Source organism: Carcharodon carcharias, chromosome 10 (genome assembly GCF_017639515.1).
Source record: "Carcharodon carcharias isolate sCarCar2 chromosome 10, sCarCar2.pri, whole genome shotgun sequence".
NCBI classification, from domain to species: domain Eukaryota; kingdom Metazoa; phylum Chordata; class Chondrichthyes; order Lamniformes; family Lamnidae; genus Carcharodon; species Carcharodon carcharias.
In genome coordinates, this window is record NC_054476.1 from 35,329,303 (window position 1) to 35,350,888 (window position 21,586).

General features: G+C 43.2%; 1 protein-coding gene across 3 annotated transcripts in view; it reads right to left on the bottom strand.

The window, feature by feature from the left end:
• The window catches only part of LOC121283020 (aryl hydrocarbon receptor nuclear translocator-like protein 1), a 54,299-nt gene that overhangs the window by 15,935 nt on the left and 16,778 nt on the right, over positions 1-21,586 (bottom strand). For 2 of the 3 annotated variants that reach the window (XM_041196928.1, XM_041196927.1), the window contains 10 exons: positions 20,030-20,071; positions 19,411-19,568; positions 14,959-15,038; positions 12,091-12,183; positions 9,540-9,657; positions 7,816-7,965; positions 4,208-4,454; positions 3,341-3,447; positions 2,484-2,634; positions 969-1,057 (listed from right to left, as the gene is read on the bottom strand). In XM_041196928.1, the coding sequence (XP_041052862.1) occupies positions 969-1,057; positions 2,484-2,634; positions 3,341-3,447; positions 4,208-4,454; positions 7,816-7,965; positions 9,540-9,657; positions 12,091-12,183; positions 14,959-15,038; positions 19,411-19,568; positions 20,030-20,071 (1,235 nt within the window). Of the gene's footprint in view, positions 1-968; positions 1,058-2,483; positions 2,635-3,340; positions 3,448-4,207; positions 4,455-7,815; positions 7,966-9,539; positions 9,658-12,090; positions 12,184-14,958; positions 15,039-19,410; positions 19,569-20,029; positions 20,072-21,586 lie in introns of those variants that run through there. The other variant, XM_041196929.1, reaches the window with a different exon arrangement.

Genomic DNA, 21,586 nt, shown 5'->3' on the forward strand with positions numbered 1-21,586 from the left:
ATGAGTCTGATGATAATACTTTCCACTTGCCTGGATGAGTGCAGCTCCCACAACACTCAAGAAGCTTGACATCATCCAGGACAAAACAGTCTGCTTGACTGGCACCATATCCACAAATATTCACTCCCTCCACCACCAATGCACAGTAGGAGCAGTGTGTACCATCTACAAGATGCACTGCAGGAATTCACCAAGGCTCCTGTGACAGAACCTTCCAAACCAATGGCCCACTACCATCTAGAAGGACAAGGCAGCAGATACATGGGAACACCACCATCTGGAAGTTCCCCTCCAAGTCACTCACTATCCTGACTTCGGAATATACTTCCGTTCCTTCACTGTCGCTGGGTCAAAATCCTGGAACTTGCTTCCTAACATCACTGTGGGTGTACCTACACCACATGGACTGCAGTGGTTCAAGAAGGCAGCTCACTACTGCCTTCTCAAGGCAACTAGGGATGGGCAATATATGCTGGCCCAGCCAGCAGAGCCCACATCCCGTGAATGAATTTAAAAATAAACAGAAACAAAGAACAATACAAAAGCAAAATACTGCAGATGCTGGAAATCTGAAATAATAACAAAATACTAGAAACACTCAGTTGGTCTGTAGACAGAGAAGCAGAGTTAACGTTTCAGGTCTGGGACCTTCTATCAGAATGGTTCTGATGCTAGATCAATTGTAATTTTAAATTGGAGGTTGATACATTTTTCATTAGCCACAGGTACTAAAGGATATGAGACAATGACAGGTACATGGAGTTAGGTTGTAGATCAGCCATGATTTCACTGAAAGGTGGAACAGGCTCGAGGGGCTAAATAGCCTCCTCTCATCTGAAAAACAGCTGGACATACTCAGCAGGTGAGGCAGCATCTGCAGGAAGAGAGGAATCAGCTGCAAATCCCTTCTGGAAGTAAAACAAAATCTCCGCACATTGATTTTTAAAAAAATCAGAACCACTGCATACCTTCTCCAGTCTGTAACATATTATCCATGTGCGAAGGGGAACCTGAGAGAGGCAGAGTGGCTGTATCGCCCCTATCCAGAGAGCTGGCACTGAAATTATAAGACAGCAGTCAACAGTCAGTCACTTCCCTTGGAACAGAGCATCATTGAAAGGTGACAGGGCAACTTCATAAAGTGATTACACTCAGCATATGGGCTATTTGGATTTATAAATAGAGGCATTGAACATAAAAGCAAATAAACTATGTTAGAACTTTACAAATCACTGATTAAACATCAGCTGGAATATAACGGACAATTCTGGGCATCACACTTCAGGATAGATGTGAAGGCCTTAGAAGGAGGTTAGTGGTGATTCACCAAGGTGTTAACAAGAATGAGGGACTCTAGCTATGAGGAGAGTTTGGAAAAAGTTGGGCTGTTCCCCTCAGAACAGAGATGGGCAGGAGGTGACTGAATAGAGGTTCTCAAGATGATGAGTATTCTGACAAAGGAGATAGAGAAAAATAATTTCTTCCAGGTGACCTGAGGTCAGAGGTCATAGATTTAAAACCTAGTAAAAAATCTAGAGGAAAGATGAGGAGATTATTTTTCCTCCAAAGATTTGTTGGGATCTGGAAAATGCTTTGCCTGAAAAAGGCAGTGGAAATTGATTCCATAAATAATTTTAAACGGTGTGTTAGGCAGGTACGTGAGGGTGATGAAATTATCCGGTTGCGAAGAAAAAGCGGGAATGTGGGAGTAAGCACAATGGCTCTTTCAAAGACGCAGCACAGGCATGACAGACCGAATGGTTCATATGTGACATTTATATCACCACGATAACTTGGATTTATATAGTGCCGGTAATGTCGTTAACCATCCCATGACGGTATGAATAGACAGAATTTGACACACGAGATATTAAGGCAGATGACCAATGTTTGGTCAAAGAGGTACGTTTTAAGGAAGATCTTCAAGAAGGAAGTAGAGTTAGAGAGGTGAACAAGTTTAGGGAGGGTATTTCAGAGCTTCGGGCAAAAACAGATGAAGGCATGGCTGCCAATGGTGGAGTGATTGAAATCATGGATGTGCAAGCGAGCAGAATTGGAGCACAAGAGAGTTGAGGGCTGTGGGACTGGAGAAGGTTAGAGAGACAGGTTGAGCCAAGGCCATGGAGGGATTTGAAAACAAAGATGAGAATTGTAAAATGAAAGTAGTCTTTAAGCCAATGTGAGTCATCAAGTATGATGGAGGCAGGTGGTGGGAGGTGAGCAGGCTATGTTGAATGACACCAAAGTGCTCTGTAACTTGGTTTGAGTTAGGATTTGGGCAGCTGTGAGTGAACTTATGTTTGCAGGGCATGGATGATGAAAGGCTGGCCAGGAGACAGTTGGAACAGTACTGTTGAAAGATGAGGATGAGATCTGCCTTTCCTCCTGCTCATTTACCACCCGATCTGTAAAAGATTAGGGGGTATTGCTCCAGCCTCCCACCATCCCTCTGCCAATAAAAACAACCACAAAAAGCAACTTACAAAACAACTGTGTTTGTTGAAACTAGATATTCAACTTCCTTGGTCCATGGATTGAGGAAACTGAACCAGTAACTGCGTAGTGTGATGAAGGAGCCATCCTTTATTCTGAACTTGTAGCAGCTGGTGGTGATCTTGTCCCTACTCTGTAATACTGTAAACAGGCAAGGCACAAACAGATTGATGAGTTGAAGGCTAAATACTTTCTCCAATTTATAACACATCCGAAGGCTGAAAATTAGACTCTCAAAGCTATTAATCATTCCCCACTCGTCAGCAGACAAGTGTTTTATGCACCTGTACCGTCCTCCCCGTGCCAGTTCATTAAACAGAGGAGCACATCCATTCATTTTCAATGGTGTTTATTTACTGCCGTTATCAACAGAACTTCCCAGACTCCTTGAATAATGAAAAACAGCCATATGTCAACTGTGGCTCAGTTGGTATCACTCTTCTCTGAGTCAGAAGGTTGTGGGTTCAAATCCCACTCTAGAGACTTGAGGGCAAAAGTGTAGGCTGGCGCTCCCATTGCGGCACTGAGGGAATGCTGCACTGTTGGAAGTGCTGTCTTTTGGACGAAATGTTAAACTGAGCCCCCCCACCCACCCCCCGCCCTCCCCCCCCCCCTCAGCCCCCTGCCCTGCACCCCCCTCAGTTCCCCCCCCATCAGCTCCCCGCCCCGCCCCCCCCTCAGCTCCCCACCCCACCACCCCCCACCCTCCCACTCCACCATTTGCCCTGTCAGATATACGTAGGCAACCCCAAGGCAGCAGAAGGTGCGTGGTTGGACATAGTCTGTCCTTCATTCCAGTACAGTATGCAACTTCATTAGAAGCCAGACAAAGAGCAGTTGTTCTTGCCTTGTCGGTGGCATTCTGCAAGATGTACTATATCATCTTGATGGAAGTATTCATAACATGAGGTCCCAAGGAGCTCCTGTGGCAAATATCCCAGAATCACCGTTGCCCTGGAAACAGAAGAATGGTGCACAATCAGTCACGCTGACAGAAATGTATCTCCACCAGTACAAAGGCAAAACATTCATTGAACCTTACAGCACAGAAGTAACCCATTTAACTCAATGCACCCCTGCTGCCTTACTGAAAGATTAATCCAATTAGTCCCACTCCCCCGGCTCTTTCCCCACAGCCCTGCAAATTTCTCCTTTTCAGGTATATATCCAGTTTGCTTTTGAAAGTTACTATTGATTCTGCTTCCACTGCCCTTTCAGTCAGCACATTCCAAATCGCAACACGCTATGTAAAAAGTATTCTCATCTCCCCCTCTAACTCTTTTGCCTATTATCTGAAATCGGGTGTCGCCTGGTTACTGAACATCATGCCAGTGGAAGCAGGTTCTTTTGAAACTTAGCAACAGAATGTGGGCATCACTGACAAGGTCAGCATTTATTGCCCATTCATAACCTTCACAATACAACTGAGTGGCTGGCTAGGCCATTGCAGGGGCAAGTTAGGAGTCAACCACATTGCTGAGGAGCTGGAGTCACACGTAGGCCAGGCTGGGTAAGGCCGACAGATTTCTTTCCTTACCAGATATTAGTGAACTAGATGGGTTTTAATCACAATCCAAAAGTTTTATGGTCACCATTACTGAGACTAGTTTTTTTTATTCCGGTTGTTTAATTGATCACCCCAAACAGTTTCTCCTAAACTATTCCATCCAAACCCCTCCTAATTCAGGATGTTGGGTTTTAACATATTTCACACCTTTGGTCCACGAACACAAATTTCCCATCTATCGCATGTCGGGAAACGTACTCCGTTGATTTTACTCTGATCTCTCCACTGATTGGCTGCGGGACAATGTGAGGGTGCAATCGCCCAATGGCAACGAGGCAGCTTAAGTTGCAGCCTTCATTGTCAGGCTCGTTGTCTTCATCCAATCCCATCTTGGTGGGTGGCCAGCTCTTCAGGTAGCCACTACTGTGAATGGTGCAGAAACTCTTGCGATCAGCTACAAGACATAAGTAGGGTGGAAGTTTCAATGTGAAGCCTGCTTTTGTTACAGTTTGAGATGGTGCATGGATAGTGTGCAAACATTCAACAATAACTTGCAATTATATAGCACCTCTTAAATTGTAGTTATAAAGTCCCAAAGATCCTCACAAATCCATAAATAAAAACAATATTTGACATTGGGCAACATGAGGAGATATTAGGACAGATGACCAAAGGCTTTGTTAAAGAGGTAGGCTTTCAGGTGCGTCTAAAGGGAGAGAGAGGCAGAGAGTTTTAGGGAGGAAATTCCAGAGCTAAGGGACTAGGTAGTGGAAGCTATGGCTGCCAACAGTGGGGCAACGAAAATAGGGAATAAGCAAGAGGCCAGAATTGGATGAGTGCAGAGGGTCGTAGAGCTGAGGGATGTTATGGAGATAAGGTGGGATGAAACCATGGAGGGATCTGAATGCAAGAATATTCTGTTTTCCACACCCTCAACACTATAACTTGAAGAAAGTAAATTTTACAAAGGAGTACTAGCACAGTGGTTATGCTGCTGGGCTTGCAATCCAGAGACCTGAACAATAATCAACTTCAAATCCCAATTGTGGCACATTTAGAATTTGAATTGAGTTTTGACAAAACCGGAACTTAAAAGCTGGCATCAGTGAGAGTGACCATGACGCTGTCGGATTGTTGATTAAAAACTCAACTGGTTCACGAAGGTCCTTTCAGGAACAAAACCTGCCATCCTTACCTGGTCTGGACTGATATGATTCCAGACACAGCAATGTGGTTGTCTCTGATGTGGCCCAGCAGAATACTCAGTTGTATCAAATTGCTATGGGTTATTAGGAAAGCCCTCAACCGTATCTGACCCATCGGCTCTGCCTTCACAGCTTCCTCTCCCTCCCAGAAGAGTCATATAGACTCAAAATGTTAACTTTGTCTTCCTCTCCACAGATGCTGTCAGATCTGCTGAGTTTTTCCAACACTTTTTGTTTCAGATTTCCAGCATCCGCAGTATTTTGCCTTTATATTATGTTGTGTATGTTCTTGACCGATCTGCCTGGAACAGCAATGAAGACAATGCAACTAGTTTGTGTGTGTGTTTGCAGATACTGGATGAGGGCAGGGTGAGTTGTGATAGCACCCCAATGGAGTAACAATTTCTTGGTCTACAATAAGTTCTTGAATGAGGTACCAGTGGGAACCCAGTTCCTATGCAACCAATCTCAGATAAAATTCCCCAGACTTGCTCCATCACTAAGACTGCCTACTTCTACCCCTGCCTCAGCTCATCTGCTGCTGAAACCCTCATCCATGTCTTTGCCAACTCCAAACTTCTGGTCGGTGTCCCACCTCACACCCTTCTTAAACTTGAGGTCACCCAAAACTCTCCTGTCCATGTCTCAGCCTTGTTTTCAAATCTCCCTATAACCTCACCCCTTCCCAAATCTGTAACCTCTCCTAGCCCTATAAGTGTCACGAGTTATCTGAGCATCTCTAGTTCTGGCTTCTTGTGCATCCCTGATTTTAATCCCTTTAACTTTGGGGGCTGTACCTTCATCTGTCTGGACCCTAAGCTCTGGAACTCCCTCCCTAAATGTCCTGCCTCCCTAGCCCTCTCTTCCCTTTGATGCTCTTGAAAACCTACCTATTTGACCAAGCATTTGGTCATCTGTCCTTATATCTCTGTAGGTGACTCAGTCAAATTTTTGTTTAATAATTGCTCTTATGAAGCACCTTGAGATGTTTTACTATGTTGAAGGTGCTATATAAATGCAAGGTATTAAGGGGGTCCTTTCAAGAGAAGAACATAGCATAATCACCTCCTGACTCCCCAAAGCCTGTCCACCATCTATAAGGCCAAGTTAGGAGCATGAACACTCTCCACTTGCCTGGATGAGTGCAGCTCCAACAACACAAGAAGCTTGACGTCATCCAGGACAAAGCAGCCCGCTTGATTGGTACCCCATTCACAAACATACACACCCTCCACCACCGATGCACAGTGGCAGCAGTGTGTATGATTTATAAGATGCAAGGGGTTGCCCTTTTAGGACAGAGATGAGGAGAAGTTTTTTCTCTGAGGGTTGTGCGACTTTGGAACACTCTGCCTCAGAAGACGGTGGAGGCGGGGTCACTGAATATTTTTAAGGCGGAGGTAGATTGATTCCCTTGCCAAACAAGAATCTAAGGTTATCAGTGGTAGATGGGAATGTGGAATTTGAAACACAAGCAGATCAGCCATGATCTTATTGAATAGCAGAGCAGGCTCAAGGGGCCGAATGGTCTACTCCTGTTCCCATTTCTTATATTCCTATGCAGGAACTCACCAACATTCCTTAGATAGTACCTCCCAAGCTCACAAATACTACTATCTAGAAGGACAAGGGCAGCAGACACATGGGAACACCACTACGTGGGAGTTCCCTCTAAGACACACACCATCCTGACTTGGAAATATATCACCGTTCCTTCATTGTTGCTGGGTCAAAATCATGGAACTCCCTCCCTAACAGCACTATGGATATACCTACAACACATGGACTGCAGTGGTTCAAGAAGGCAGCTCAACACCACCTTCTCAAGGGCAATGAGGGATGGGCAATAAATGCTGGCCTAGCCAGTGAGGCCCACATGCCATGAATAAATAAGAAAAAAATAAATAAATAGCAATAGGCCATTCAGCCTCTCAAGCCTACTCTGCCATTCAATAAGATCACAGTTGGCCTATCTCAACTGCACCTTCCTCCACTATCACAACATCCCTAGGTTCCCACTTTCAAAATATCTATCGATTTCAATCTTGAACATACTCATCAACATACCCAATCCCCATGAGAATCGAGAATTGCCAAGATCCATAACCATTCAAGTGAAAGATTTCTCCTCATCTCAGTCCTAAAATGGCTGACACTTTATCCTGAGACTTTGTCCCCTAGTTCTAGACTCTACAACCAGGTTAATAAAAAAACCCCTCAGCCTCTACCCTTTCAAGTCCTCTAAGAAATATATGCATTTCAATGAGATCATATCTCATTCTTCTAAAATCCAGAGAATATTGGCGTAGTCTACTCAATCTCTCCTCACAGGACAGCCCACTCATCCCAGGAATCAGTCTAATTAGCTTTTGTTACCCCTCCTCTAAGGCGAACATGTCCTTTCTGCTTCTTAGGTAAAGAAAAGCAAAGCTGCATGCAGTACTCCATATGTGGTCTCACCATAGCTCAATATAATTGCAGCAAGACTTCCCTACTCTTATACTCAAACCCTCTTTTAGTAAAGGCCCATTTACCTTCTAATTCCTTGCTGTACCTGCATGTTGATTTTCTGAGAAAAAATTGAAGCTTAAACAAAACAGGTTACGTTACCTTTCTTCTTGGAGCAGTTTGATGCAAAGTCCTTGTCCTCTAACTTGACCGAAGGCCTGTTGCATTTCATCCGACAGAAGAATGAGCGTCTTGCCCCCGAACACAATCGGGAGGGTCCTGGAGTTATATCCGTCTTAACTGGCAAGCCAGCTGATTGCAGAGGACAAGGCAGGATAACAAAAGAACATAAACTGAATGTAACTTCAACCATTTAGGCTATAAGGAAAGATCTCCAGCTCACAATAACCCACAATTGTTTGAAAAATTATTAAAACCAATTTACACAATAATAAAACTGGGAGGGAATATAAGAATTGAGGCACACACAAAAAAAGACCATCCAGTTGATCTTCTACCTACAAAAGCAAAATACTGCAGTTGCTGGATACTGAAATAAAAACAAAAAAATGCTGGAAAAACTCAGCAAGTCTGGCAGCATTGTGGAGAGAGAAACAGAGTTAATGTTTCAGGTCAATGACCTTTCATCAGAACTCCTTCCACCAACCTGGTAGACCCATGTTCCACGACAATGGAGTTGTTAACTAATCAGAGTGATTAATCTCTTATCAATGAGTCTACAGCAGAGCCAGACATGTGGTGAGGAAAACCACTATTAGTAGAGCTCTTTCGGAACTACTGGTCCAAAATCACCTGTTCCTCTCAACACACGTTATGTCTCAAATTACTCAGACTGGGTCCCAAAATGTTATTGTCTGAGAGAAATCTTTAATTGGAATGAATCAATACTCTCCATTTCCACCATCCCCCCTTGGGGTCGTGTTTCATAGATTGACACTTGCTCACTGAAATATTACAGGTATTGCCCCATTTAAAGCGTGTCCTAATAGCAGTTTTTAAATTAGGGAAGTTCCCCAAATAACCCTTCCTCCATTTTCATATTAGCACAGTTACTGCATATGCTCAGTTTTTCTCTTAAAATCACTTCACTTGCTGCTCCCCTCTCTCAATCCTCCCATTCACCACTTCCCATTCCAACCCTACCGCTCACCAATTCCCTCTCCCAACCCTCCCTTCTCACCCCTTCCTTCCCCCAACCCTTCTGCTCGCCGTTTCCCTCTCCTGAAACCGTGTCCCACTCCCTAGTTTTTGTTCGCCACCCCTCTCCCAAGCCCTCGCTGGGAGAGGGGCAGTGAGGTGGAGCATGGGAGCGGGAGAGGGGTGGATGGTGGGAAGCAGCGAGCGGGAGATTAAGAAAGGTGGTGAGTTGGAGGGTCAGGGGCGGTGAGTAGGAGGGTTGGGGAAGGGAAGCGGCAAGTGGGAAGCAGCAAGTTAGTAAGAGTCAGTGAGTATTAAGAGGATTTTTGGAGCCATTTAGGTTCAAGGCAGCCAACAGGCTTTTAATATAAAAATTACAGGTCAGGAATGTAATCCACCCTTATTACATGTTTTCTTATGGGAAAGTGATTTTTGTTTAGCATGTTTGCGTTTAGCAGGCCATTCTTTAGGAACGCATTAAAAGCGTTAAACAAGGGATAGCTGTACTTCAACAGATTAGCTTTAAATTAATTCCCTTCAAGCATACTGTAAAATTAATTAATTAATCTTGTTGGTGCAGATTGCTTGACACATTGACATTTCCATGGTTACAAATATTAGGCAAATGTGGAAATATTTTGATTTAATTAATCTTCTTTAGTTTGTTATTGTATATCCTGCCTTTAATGGTTAATGGCTGCTGTTACTATGGATGAGCAGGGTCTTACTTTTGGCATCTATAAGCCTCTCCCTCGGGGCTGTGTCGAATGAGGAGAGTTGCTCTTTGACTTTGGCAATGTCCTTCGGATGGAGGTAGTCAAACAAGCTCTGACCAATCAGATCCGTCTGCAAATCAAGCAGAGGAAAGGATCATTTAAAAAGAGACTCTCACTCCCAAATGTTTGCATCTCTAGGGCATTCTCAAAAGTGTTCTACAATCGACTGATCACTTCTAAGTTCAGTACATTTAGCTGCAAAGGTTTTTGTGCACAGCACGATCCCACAAACAGCAATGAGACAGACAGAGACAGACAATCAGTTCGTGGGGTTTTTTTGGGAGGTATTTGTTGAAGGAGGAATTTTGACTCAGGGCACTAGGAGAGCTCCTCCGCTTTTATTTGAATAGTGCTGTTGGATCTCCAGCTTCCACCTCAACAGACAGCAATGAGGCTTGACCTCCCATGTATACTCCCTTGGTCCTGGCCAGAGTTTTCAAGCTAGACTTGGAGAGGTCTCGAGCCCAGGAGGTGCTCAATAAGGTCCGAGTCCCACCAATTGTGTGAACTGCGCTTGGCTGATAGTACTCTCGCCTCTAGGTCACAAATCACACTCCAGGGCTGGAGCAAAAAAATCACGGCTGACACTCCAGTAATGAGGGAGTGCTACATCGTCGGAGGTGCTCTCTTTCGGATGAGGCTCCATCTGCCATTTGGGTGCATGTAAAAGATCCCATGACATTCTTTTGAAGAAGAGCAGGGGAACCCTCCCTGGTGTCCTGGACAATATTTATCCCTCAATCAACACTACCAAAACAGATTGTCTAGTCATTATCACATAGTTGTTTATGGGAACTTGCTGTGTGCAAAATGACTGCCACATTTCCCCCCTTACATTTGAAGTGTAATCACTGTTCTATGTCATTGACTGTAAAGCGCTTTGGGACAGCTGGTTCGTAGAAAGTGCCAAGTCTGCCTTTTCTTTAATTGGGCCAAGCTCCTCTCTTTGAGCTGGCCCAATAAATGATTAATGATAAGAGGTTGAAGCTATTCCAGTGACTTAAGAGTTCTTCTGTCATGTTCCTGAGTCAGACCAGAAAACTGCCAAGTTCATTCCCAGTCAGCACCAAATTAGTTGCTCTCAGAAGGGACAACAGCAGAGAATCTACAATTAGCCAGGTTATTCGAGGATTAAGCAAGGTGTAAATCAGTCAAGATTCCTCATCTCTCTGGTTGCAATCCAGTGTTAAATACCCACTGGGGTCAGAACGGGATTGGCTCAACTGTAATTCCCAACCTTCGAAAAAAATAATTTGCATTTCTGTAGCACCTTTCATGATCTCAGGGCATCATGTAGCAATTTACAATCAATGCAGCACTTTGGAAGCATAATCACTACTGTAATGTTGGATGCGCAGCAGACAATTTGTGCACAGCAAGCTCCCACCACAAGAATGTGATAATGATCAGATAATCTGAATTTGTGAATTTGGCTGAGGGATAAATATTGACCAGGATACCAGGGAGAACTCCCATGCTCTTATTCAAAATAGTAGCCGCGGAGGATAGATGGGCCCTCATTTAACACCTCATTGAAAAAACAGTGCAGTGCTCCCCCAACACAGCGCTCCCCCAGTACCAACCCTCCGACAGCACAGTGCTCCCCCAGCACAGTGCTCCCCCAGTACCGACCCTCCGACAGCACAGTGCTCCCCCAATACCGACCCTCCGACAGCACAGCGCTCCCCCAGTACAGGCACTGGGGTGAGTCAGTCTAAATTTTGTATTAAAATGTTTGGAGCAGGACTTGAACCTGAAACCTTCTGGCTTAAATGTGAGTGGTAACAAGACAGCCAAGTTTAAATGATTAAGATTTTAATAACAAAAGTCAGTTTTAAGACTGAAAATAAAACCCAAAGCTCAATTTTGTTTCGTAATCATCTCAAACTTTCAATAAAACAAATTACCCACAATCGACCCATTGAGTCTGTGTCAGCTCTTTGATAGAGTTATCCAATAGTTCTATTGCTCCCACTCTGCCCCACAGTCCTTTTTCTTTTCAAGTATTTATCTAATTCTCTTTTGAAAGTTATTATTGAATCCGCATCAACCACCCTTTCAGGCAGTGTGTACCAGATCATAAAACTGCATTAAAAAATTCTCATGTTCAGTCTGCTTCTTTTGCCAGTTACCTTAAACCATGTTCCAACATTTGCACTAAATTTTATGGTTTAAGTCACTACTGCATCTGACTTGAGACTTATTTTGCATCAACTGTAGAGAATATATTTAATGGCAATGAACAATTTATCAATAGAACCACAGAACAAAACAAGGCCATTCAGCCTATTGTGCCTAAACTGATGCTAGCTCTTCAACTGGACCAGTCTAATCCTGTTTCCCTGCTCCTTCCTTACATCCTTCCTCATTGAACATAAAATTTCCATTAAATGCCAGGCTACAAACATCTCAGTATAATAAGACCATGTCAGTGGAGCTACAATGTTGAAGAGATCTGTGCCTATTGCAAGATTCAAGTCGCTTTGTGGTTGTGCAACTTTACCTGGCTGTAGTTGAGGATTTTGAAAACTGATTCAGATACAAAAAGTATCTTTCCTCTGTCGCAACCCACAACAAAAAGAAATCCATCAGCTGCCTGTGGGAACAGCAGGTCATTTGATGAGTACACATTCTTCAATAAAAAGGCAATACCTGAACCCTCTTCCCACCATTACAATAAGTCAATAACCCCTCCAAATATATATAACCAAATATTTAAAAACAGATCAACAACTGTCAAATATTTCTCACAGCTGAGTGAAGAATTCTACTAAGTATTAACTAGAACTGATTTAGAATACACAAAATAGCAACAGGAGGTGGTTATAGGAGGGCTTGACCAACATTATTGAATTCTTTTGAGGAGCTTACAGAGAGAGTAGATGGTGGTAATGCAAAAAATGTCATTTATCTGGATGCTCAAAAGCTCTTTGATAAGGTGTCCCATAATAGTTTAATGAATAAAGTCAGTGAATGTGGAGTCAGGAGACAAGTGACAGAATGGATTGCCAACTGGCTTCAAGACAGAATGTAGAGAGTAGGAGTAAAGGATAGTTGTTTGGAATAGCAGAAGGTGGGAAGTGGTGCTCCACAGTGTTGGGACTACTACTGTTCACAATTTACATTAATGATATGGACTTTGAAATCAAAAACACAATTTCTAACTTTGCAGATGACACTAAGTTAGGAGGAGATAGTCAATGCTGAAGAGGATTGCAACAAGTTACAGGAGGACATTAATAAACTTGCAGAACGGGCAAATAATTGACAAATGAAGTTCAACACAAAGATGCGAGGTAGCACATTTTGGTAGGAAGTATAAGGAGGTCACTCATTACTTGGAAGGTGAATGTCTTGCTTGGGGAGAGGGACAAAGGGACCTCAGACCCAATTGTTAAAAGTTGCACTACAGTTTAGCAAGGCCATAAAAAAACAAAGCAAACCAAACTTTATTTCTGAAGAGACAGAATTAAAAAGTAAGGAAATTATGTTAAACCTATATCGAACCTTGGTTAGACCACTAAGAGTGAAGTTTTGGTCCCCATATTATTAAAAGGACATAGAGGCACTGGGGAAGGTGCAGTGAAGATTTACAAGGATGATTTCTGAAATACATGGGCATATGTGTGTCAGGAAAGGATGAACAGGCTAGGTCTTTTTTTCTCTCAAGGAGGCTGAGGGGTGACCTAAAAGTCTTTATAATTATGAAAGCTGTTGATAGCCACTTGTGGGGACAGCATAACTAGAAACCAACAATAAAGTATAGTCACCAAGAAATCCACCAGAGAATTCAGAAGAAACCTCTTTACCCAAAGATGGAATTCAGTACTACAGGGAGTGGTTGAAACAAACATTATAGATGCATTTAAGGGGAAGTATATAAGGGAGAGTCTAAGAATAAGGGTTGGCCATTTAAGACTGAGAGAAGGAGAAGGAGTTTCTTCACTCAGAGGGTGCTGAATCTTTGGAATTCTCTACCCCAGAGGGCTGTGGGAGCTGTCATTGAGTATATTAAAGACAGAAATCAGTTCATTTCTGGGTACTAATGATATCAAGGGATATGAGGATAGCGGGGAAAAATGGCATTGAGGTAGATGATCAGCCCAGATCTAGTTGAATGGCGGTGTGGACTCGACAGGCCTAATGACCCACTTCTGCTCCTATTTCCTATGTTCCTAGAAGGGAGCAGGTGCTTACAATGGTTGATTTAGACAATTAAAGATGGGAAGGGGCTTGAGTGCAGCATTAATGCCAGCATGGGGCCGAATGGCCCTTTTCTGTTCCATATATCCTATGTAATTTAGCCACTTACAGCTGTTCCTCCTTTTTTTCTTACTTATTCAGGATGTGAGCATCTCTGGCAAGGCTGGCATTTATTGCCCATCCCTCATCACCCTCAAGGACATTGTGGGGAGCCAACTTCTTGAACTGCGCAGTGCAGGTAGATCCACAGAGCTGTTAGGGAGGGATTTCCAGGATTTTGATCCATTGATGACAAAGTCAGGATAGTGTGCTACTTGGAGGGGAACTTGCAGGTGGGTCTTCTGTCCTTGTGCTTCTAGGTGGCAGAGGCCAGAGATTTGAAAGGTGCTGTCAAAGGAATCTTGACAAGTTTCTGCAGTGCAGCTGGTAGATGGTACACACTGCAGTCACTGCATGCCAGTGGAGGAATGAATGTTCAAGGTGGTGGGTGCCAATCAAGGTTCGGATCTTATCTTAAATTCCACTTCCTTGCATTTGCTCCCCTGATACCCTTGCCCAATTTATGAACTTCAGTCTCGAAAATTTCAAGAGAGTGCTACCATTGAGCCAAGGCTGTGAAAGGTCTGATTCCAATTGGAATTATAGGCAGTTTCAATTCAATTAAATTGTAAGGCTCCAAGGGTTAGATTATGAAGAGAGATTTGCCTTGTACTTCCTGGAATATAGAAGGTTAAGGGGTGATGTGTTTGAGGTGTTTAGGATTTTGTAAGGAACTGATAGGATAGATAGAAATGTTTTCTACTGGTGGTGAGTTTAGGACAAGGGAACATAACATAAGTTAGGAAACATGTCTTCATGCAAATGGTGGTAGGAGTGTAGAACAGTGGATAAAGCAGTAGACGGTAGCTCACTTAAAAATTTTAACTGAGATCTGAGATATCAATAGATTTTTCTTCTGTCCTTAGAAGTCAGGATTTCTTAAGGACAAAATAAAAGTAGTGAATAACTCTCTTTTCTTTCCATATCTCGTGAGCGTCACACAAAGCACAACATCCTGGGGATCTGAACTCAATCAAAACTTTATACAGATAGACAATAAACAGCTACCTATTTCCAAATGGAAGTTTAATTCAAGCAGCACTCTGTTTAAAAAGAAAAATATACCTACCCTGAGGATAAGATGTTTCAGCTCATCATCTGAAAGAAAAGCTGGTTTGTAGTTAGCCTCTGTGTAAGCATTGGTGGCTCCTGAAATCACAGAAATCATAAAAAAAACAGATATAAAGATAGATTTTAAATCAAGATTAGAATTGCTCCAAAATTACATTCTAATCCTCAATTTTCCAAACTGGAATCTGGAGTTGCCATCCTCTCAACGACAATACTGGTAATGACATCCCCTCAAGGCCAACATTCATTTAGATCTTGGCGATATATCTCAACTTCATCCACCCACCTGGGTTCCATATTTTTAAAATCCTTGTCAAATAAAAATCTATTGATATCTCAGATCTCGGTTAAAATTTTTAAGCGAGCTACCATCTACTGCTTTATCTACTGTTCCACACTCCTACCACCATTTGCATGAAGACATGTTTCCTAACTTATGTTATGTTCCCTTGTCCTAAACTCACCACCAGTGGAAAACATTTCTATCTATCCTATCAGTTCCTTACAAAATTCTAAACATCTCAAACACATCACCCTTTAACCTTCTATATTCCAGGAAATACAAGGCAAATCTCTCTTCATGATCTAAAGCTTGGAGCCTTACAATTTAATTGAATTGAAACTGCCTATAATTTCAATTGGAATCGGACCTTTCACAGCTGAAGTTGCTTCAGAAGGGAAAAGTGCTAGACGATTCTAATCGCCACTTGTATGAAAATTGGCTTTAAGGTAGAATCTTCTGAAGTTTATTAGTATGACTTGTATGGCCCATAATATCTCCAGATTCTCGTTTAGAAAACTGAAGTGGGAACATGATATCTAACCATAATAACATAAAATTCTGCTGAATGCAAGGATATTCATTTATATTATTGTATCAATTCAATTATTCAATAAATGACTAATACTTGGTGACACAGTCCATGACTAATATGAGACATGACATATGGTGAGTACAACATGCTTGGGGAAAGTGGAAACAGGTGCTTTGGACCTCTGGTTCCCAAAGCACTCCACCACTGAGAGCTTTCTTCACCTCATGTCTCACTGTTGTAGACTGTTGTATTCATTCACAGGATGTGGGTGTCTTTAGCATCCCTAATTGCTCTTGGCAAGGTTGTGGTGAGTACAACTGAGTGGCTTGTTCGGCCTTTTCAGAGGCTAATGCACATAGGCCTAGATGGGGCAAGGACAGCAGATTACCTTCCCTAAAGGACACTAGTGAACCAGGTGGGTTTTTACAATAATCTGTTACTTTAACTGTCACCATTGCTGAGGCTAGCTTTTTAAGTCCACATTTATTTATTTAACTGAATTTAAATTCCTCAGCTGCTATGGTGGGATTGGAACTCATGTCTCTGGAGCATTAGTCCAGGTACCTGGATTTCAAGTTCAGTAACATAGCCACTATGTTATCTTACCCGACTGCTATGATTAGTCAACAATTCCATTATCATTGTATTGTCACTACCAGGCTGGCAGGTGAACTAGATGGACCTGGGTCTTCATCATCTACCAATTCAAATGTTCCCCGAACATTGCATGGAAATAAGAAGGCTGTGCCAGAGGGGAAATGTCACTGGATGAGTGATCCAGAAGCCCAGGCTAATGTTCTGGGACACAGATTCAAATCCCACCATGGCAGCTGGTTGAATTAAAAGCTAGTCTCACGAAGAGTGACCTTGAAACCACTGTTGATTGTTGCAAGAACCCGTCTGGTTCACTAATGTCTTTTAAAGGAAGGAAATCTGTCATCTTTACCTGGTCTGGACTACATGTAACTCCAGGTCTACTGCAAAGCCGTTGACTCTTAAATGCCCTCTGAAATGGCCTAGCAAGCCACTCAGCTGTATCAAACCGCCATGAAGCCAAAAAAAAAAATGAAACCGGAGAGACCACCAGCATCAACCAAGGTACTGGTAACGACAATGGCAAACCCAACCCTGTCGACTTGCAAAGTTCTCCTTACTAACAAATGGGGGCTTGTGCCAGAATTTGAAGAGCTGTCCCACAGACTAGTCAAGCAACAGCCTGACATAGACATACTCATGGAATCATACCTGACAGACAATGCCCCAGACACCACCATCACCATCCCTGGGTATGTCATGTCCCATCGGCAGGACAAACCCATTCGAGGGGGCAGCACAGTTGGGAGCGAGTTGCCCTTCGAAGTCTTCAGCATCAACTCTGGACCCCATGACGTCTCACGGCATCTGATCAAACATGGGCGAGAGAACTCCCTGCTGGTTATAACCTAACACCCCCACCCTGCCTCAGCTGGTGATTCAGTGTCCCACCAAGTGGAAGAAGCACTCAGGGCAACAAGGGCACAGAACGTGCTCTGGGTGGGGGACTTCAATGACCATCACCAAGAGTGGCTCTGTAGCACCACTACAAACTGAGCTGGCTGATTCTTAAAGGACATAGCTGCTAGACTGGGTCTGCAGCATGTCGTAAGGGAACCAGCAAGAGGAAAAATCGTACTTGAGCTCATCCTCACTAATCTACCTGTTGCAGATGCATCTGTCCATGATGCTATTGGTAGGAATGACCACTGCACAGTCCTTGAGGAGACAAAGTCTCGTCTTTGCGTTGAGGATGCTCTCCATCGTGTTGTGCGGAACTACTACTGTGCTAAATGGGATAGATTTCAAACAGATCTAGCAACTTAAAACTGGGCATCTATGAGGCGCTGTGGGCCATCATCAGCAGTAGAATTGTATATAACCACAATCTGTAGCCTCATGGCCCAGCATATTCCCCCCCTGCCATTATCTACCACCCAGAGTACATTCTGACCCTTGCCACCCTCAGAGATTCTTCCAATTGGTGTTCAACATGGAGGAGCACTGATTCACCAGCTGAGGGAAGGGGGGTACCTGGTAACCAAAAGGTGGTTTTCACGCCCATGTTTGACCAGATGCCATGAGACTTCATGGGGTCCGGAGTTGATGCTGAGGACTTTGTGGGAAACCCCCTCCCAACTGTATACCACTTGAAGAGTCATATGGACTCGCAACGTTAACTCTGTCTTTCTCTCCACAGATGCTGATGGACTTACCTAAAAATGAGGTGTCAACCTGGTGAAATGACAACACAGGACTACTTGGACTGCCAAACAGCAGAGACAGCATGTGATAGACAGAGCTAAGAGATCCCACAACCAACAGATCAAATATAAGCTGTGCAGTCCTGCCACATCCAGTTGTGAATGGTGGTGGACCATTAAAAAAGTAACCAGAGGAGGCGGCTCCACAAATACCCCAATCCTCAGTAATGTGAGAGCCCACACATTAGTGCAAAAGATAAGGCTGAAGGATTTGCAACCATCTTCAGCCAGCAATGTCAAGTGAATGATCCATCTCAGCCTCCTCCTGACAACCCCAGCATCACAGATGCCAGTCTTCAGTCAATTTGATTCACTCCGCATGATATTAAGAAAACGCTGAAGGCACTGGATACTGCAAAGGCTATGGGCCCTGACAATATTCTGGCAATAGTACTGAAGACTTGAGCTGCAGAACCAAAAACTGACAAGTGGCAAATTACATTTGTGCCACACAAGTGACAGTCAATGACCATCTCCAATAACAGAGAATCCAACCATTTTCCCTGAACATTCAATGGCATTACCATCGCTGAATCCACCACTATCTTCATCCTGGGGGTCACCACTGATCAGAAACTGAACTGGACCGGCCATATAAATACCATGGCTACAAGAGCAGTTCAGAGGCTGTGAATTCTGTGAACAGTAACTAACATCCTTACTCCCTAAAGCCTGTCCATCATCTACAAGGCACAAGTCAGGAGTGTGATGGAATACTCTCCATTCACCTTGACGAGTGTAGCTCCAACAACTCTCAAGAAGCTTGACACCATCCAGATCAAAGCTGCCGGCTTGACTGATACCCTATCCACCATCTTAAATATTCACCCCCTCCATCACCGACGCACAGTGGCAGTAGTGTGTCCAATCTCCAAAGTGCACTGCAGCAACTCACCAAGATGTTTCAACTGCACCTCCCAAACCCACGGCCTCTACCACTTAGAAGGACAAGGGCAGCAGAAGCATGGGAACACCACCTCCTGAAAGTTCCCCTCAAAGCCACACACCATTCTGACTTGAATCTATATTGCCATTCCTTCAATGTCACTGGGTCAAAATCTTGGAACTCCCTTTCTAAAAGCACTGTGGACGTACCTACACCACACGGACTGCAGCGGTTCAAGAAGGCAGCTCACCACCACCTTCTCAAGGGCAATTAGGGAAGGGCAATAAATGCTGGCCTATCCAGTGGCCCCCACATCCCGTGAAAGAGTAAGAAAAAACATAATGCAATTTCAACATGGGGAGATCTACATAAAATCAAACAAGCTCATGTAGGTCTGAGGGATTTGGCTGTCACAAAATATTCACTAAATCTGTCAGCTGCGAACTCCTCACCTCGTAGGGTCTTCATATGCTGTACGGCCATCCTCAGCACAGTGAGTTTGTCCAGTTTCCGTGACATGGCATTGCATGTTGGCACCATTGACGCCAGCTCATCAATAAAACTGTTCATCTTATCCCGGCGCCGCTTTTCAATCTGGCTATGAGCCTCTCTGAAAAATGAAAAATGAAACGCGATCTCTCTCCTGGATTCAGTTCAACAGACAGTCGCATTGCAAAAATGACATTATTTGGTTGAACTTTAACTGCTATTTTACAGAATTGGGATTTAATCCTTTTAAAATTATTTTGTCAGGATACAAGCATCAATAGAAAGGGCAGCGTTCACTGTCCATCACCAGCTGCCCTGAGAAAGTGTGGGTGAGCCTTCTCATTGAACCCCTGCAATGCCCATGGTGATGGTAATTGCCTTACATTTGGATCCTCTGGCTAATGGCCGTCCTGTCAGTGGAAACAGCTCCTCCTTTATTTATTCTGTCAAAACTACTTCATGATTTTGGGAACCTCTATTACAATCTCCCGTTATTCTTCTCAGGTATCAAGAGAACAATCCCTTCTTGTCTAGTAAGGATCCTGAGCTTTAGGAATACAGTATAAAGGACTGGAGGATTACCTGGCATTTTTCACTCGTCCGTGTTGGTCTGTACATTCCATCCTAGATAAGGAGACATATAAAGACATCATAAAACTAAAATGTTCACAGAAACCTTCCATGGACTGAAAGGCTCAAGCTGTGCGAAATGATTGAAATCGGGTGTTTAGAATTATAAGATCGAATTAATTTACATTAGTCAAGTAATTGATTGGCCTGGTCTAAATTAAACCATCTCCTTTAAATTAAGGCTGTGCTTAAAAAAAAATTTCATGCAAGACCGAAAAACAGGAGTTTGTGTTTCTGGATGAGTTGACGATGAGGTTGTGGAAGATCGTAAATTCTGCATTGGAGCTTCACAGGCAGGGTGTGGGTTATATATCTTCAGTGAGTGACCTTTAGCTGGCTTGTTAGAAACTAGGGGGCATTTACAGACAACACAGGAGTATCCAAGGTCACCTGTCCAACCACTCAACTACAGCAACTCAGGAGTAAAAACTGAAAGTTAAAATGATAGGGCATTAATTTCTATTCCCACACAAGGAAGACACATTATAGACCCTTACATCGTATCTGTGTCAACTCTTTGGTGGACCTAATCAATTAGGTGCACTCCTCTCCTTTTTCCCCAGAACCTTGCAAATTTTCCTCTTCAACTGTTCATTTAATTCCTGTTTGAAAGTTACTATTGAATCTGCTTCCATCAGCCTTTCAGGCTGCAGATTCCAAATGACAATAATTCATTAAAAAAAACCCTCATCAACACACTGGTTCTTTTACTAATTATCTTTTTCTTAAAAAAAGGTGCAAACAACAACTGCAATAACTTGCATTTATAGAGTGCTTATAATGGAATAAAACATCCCACTGCCCTTCACAGGAGCGTAATGAGATAAAATTTGACATTGAGCTACATAAGGAGATATTAGGTCAGGTGACCAAAAGTTTGGTCAAAGAGGTAGGTTTTTAAGAAATTCTTAGAGGAGAGGTCACGACGCTTAGGGGGGAAATTCCCAAGCTTAGCGCCTAAATATTAGAATGTCACAAGAATAACAGCTCAATTATTTATCCATAAGTACACCCACAGATAAATTCTCAAGTTGGTAAGGCTGAACTCAATGGGCAATCTTAATTCCATGGCCCCCTTCCTATCTTTTTAACCTCCTCCAGCCCTACAATCCTACAAGATCCATGCATTCCTCCAATTTTGGCCTCTTGAGCATCTCCAGCTTCTGTTGCTCCATCATTGACAGCTGTGCCTTCAGCTGCTTGTGTCTGAAGTTCTGGAATTCCCTCCTTAAACTGTTACTTATGTGGCTCGGTGTCAAATTTTGCTTGGTAATGATTTCTGTGAAGCTACTCGAGACGTTTTTATTAAACGTGCTACATAAATACAAGTGGCTTTTGTAATGCTAACTGTAACAGCACCTGCCGTTATCCTTCCTTGCTCCAGAGGTAATGCTGTAACTTCCCTCTGTCTTCAACAGAGAGCAGAAATTGCCAGGTCTATTTTTGCCTTCATTGTCCAGGAGGCAACATAGCGAAATAGATTGATCGCCTGTCTAGTTATAGAACCTG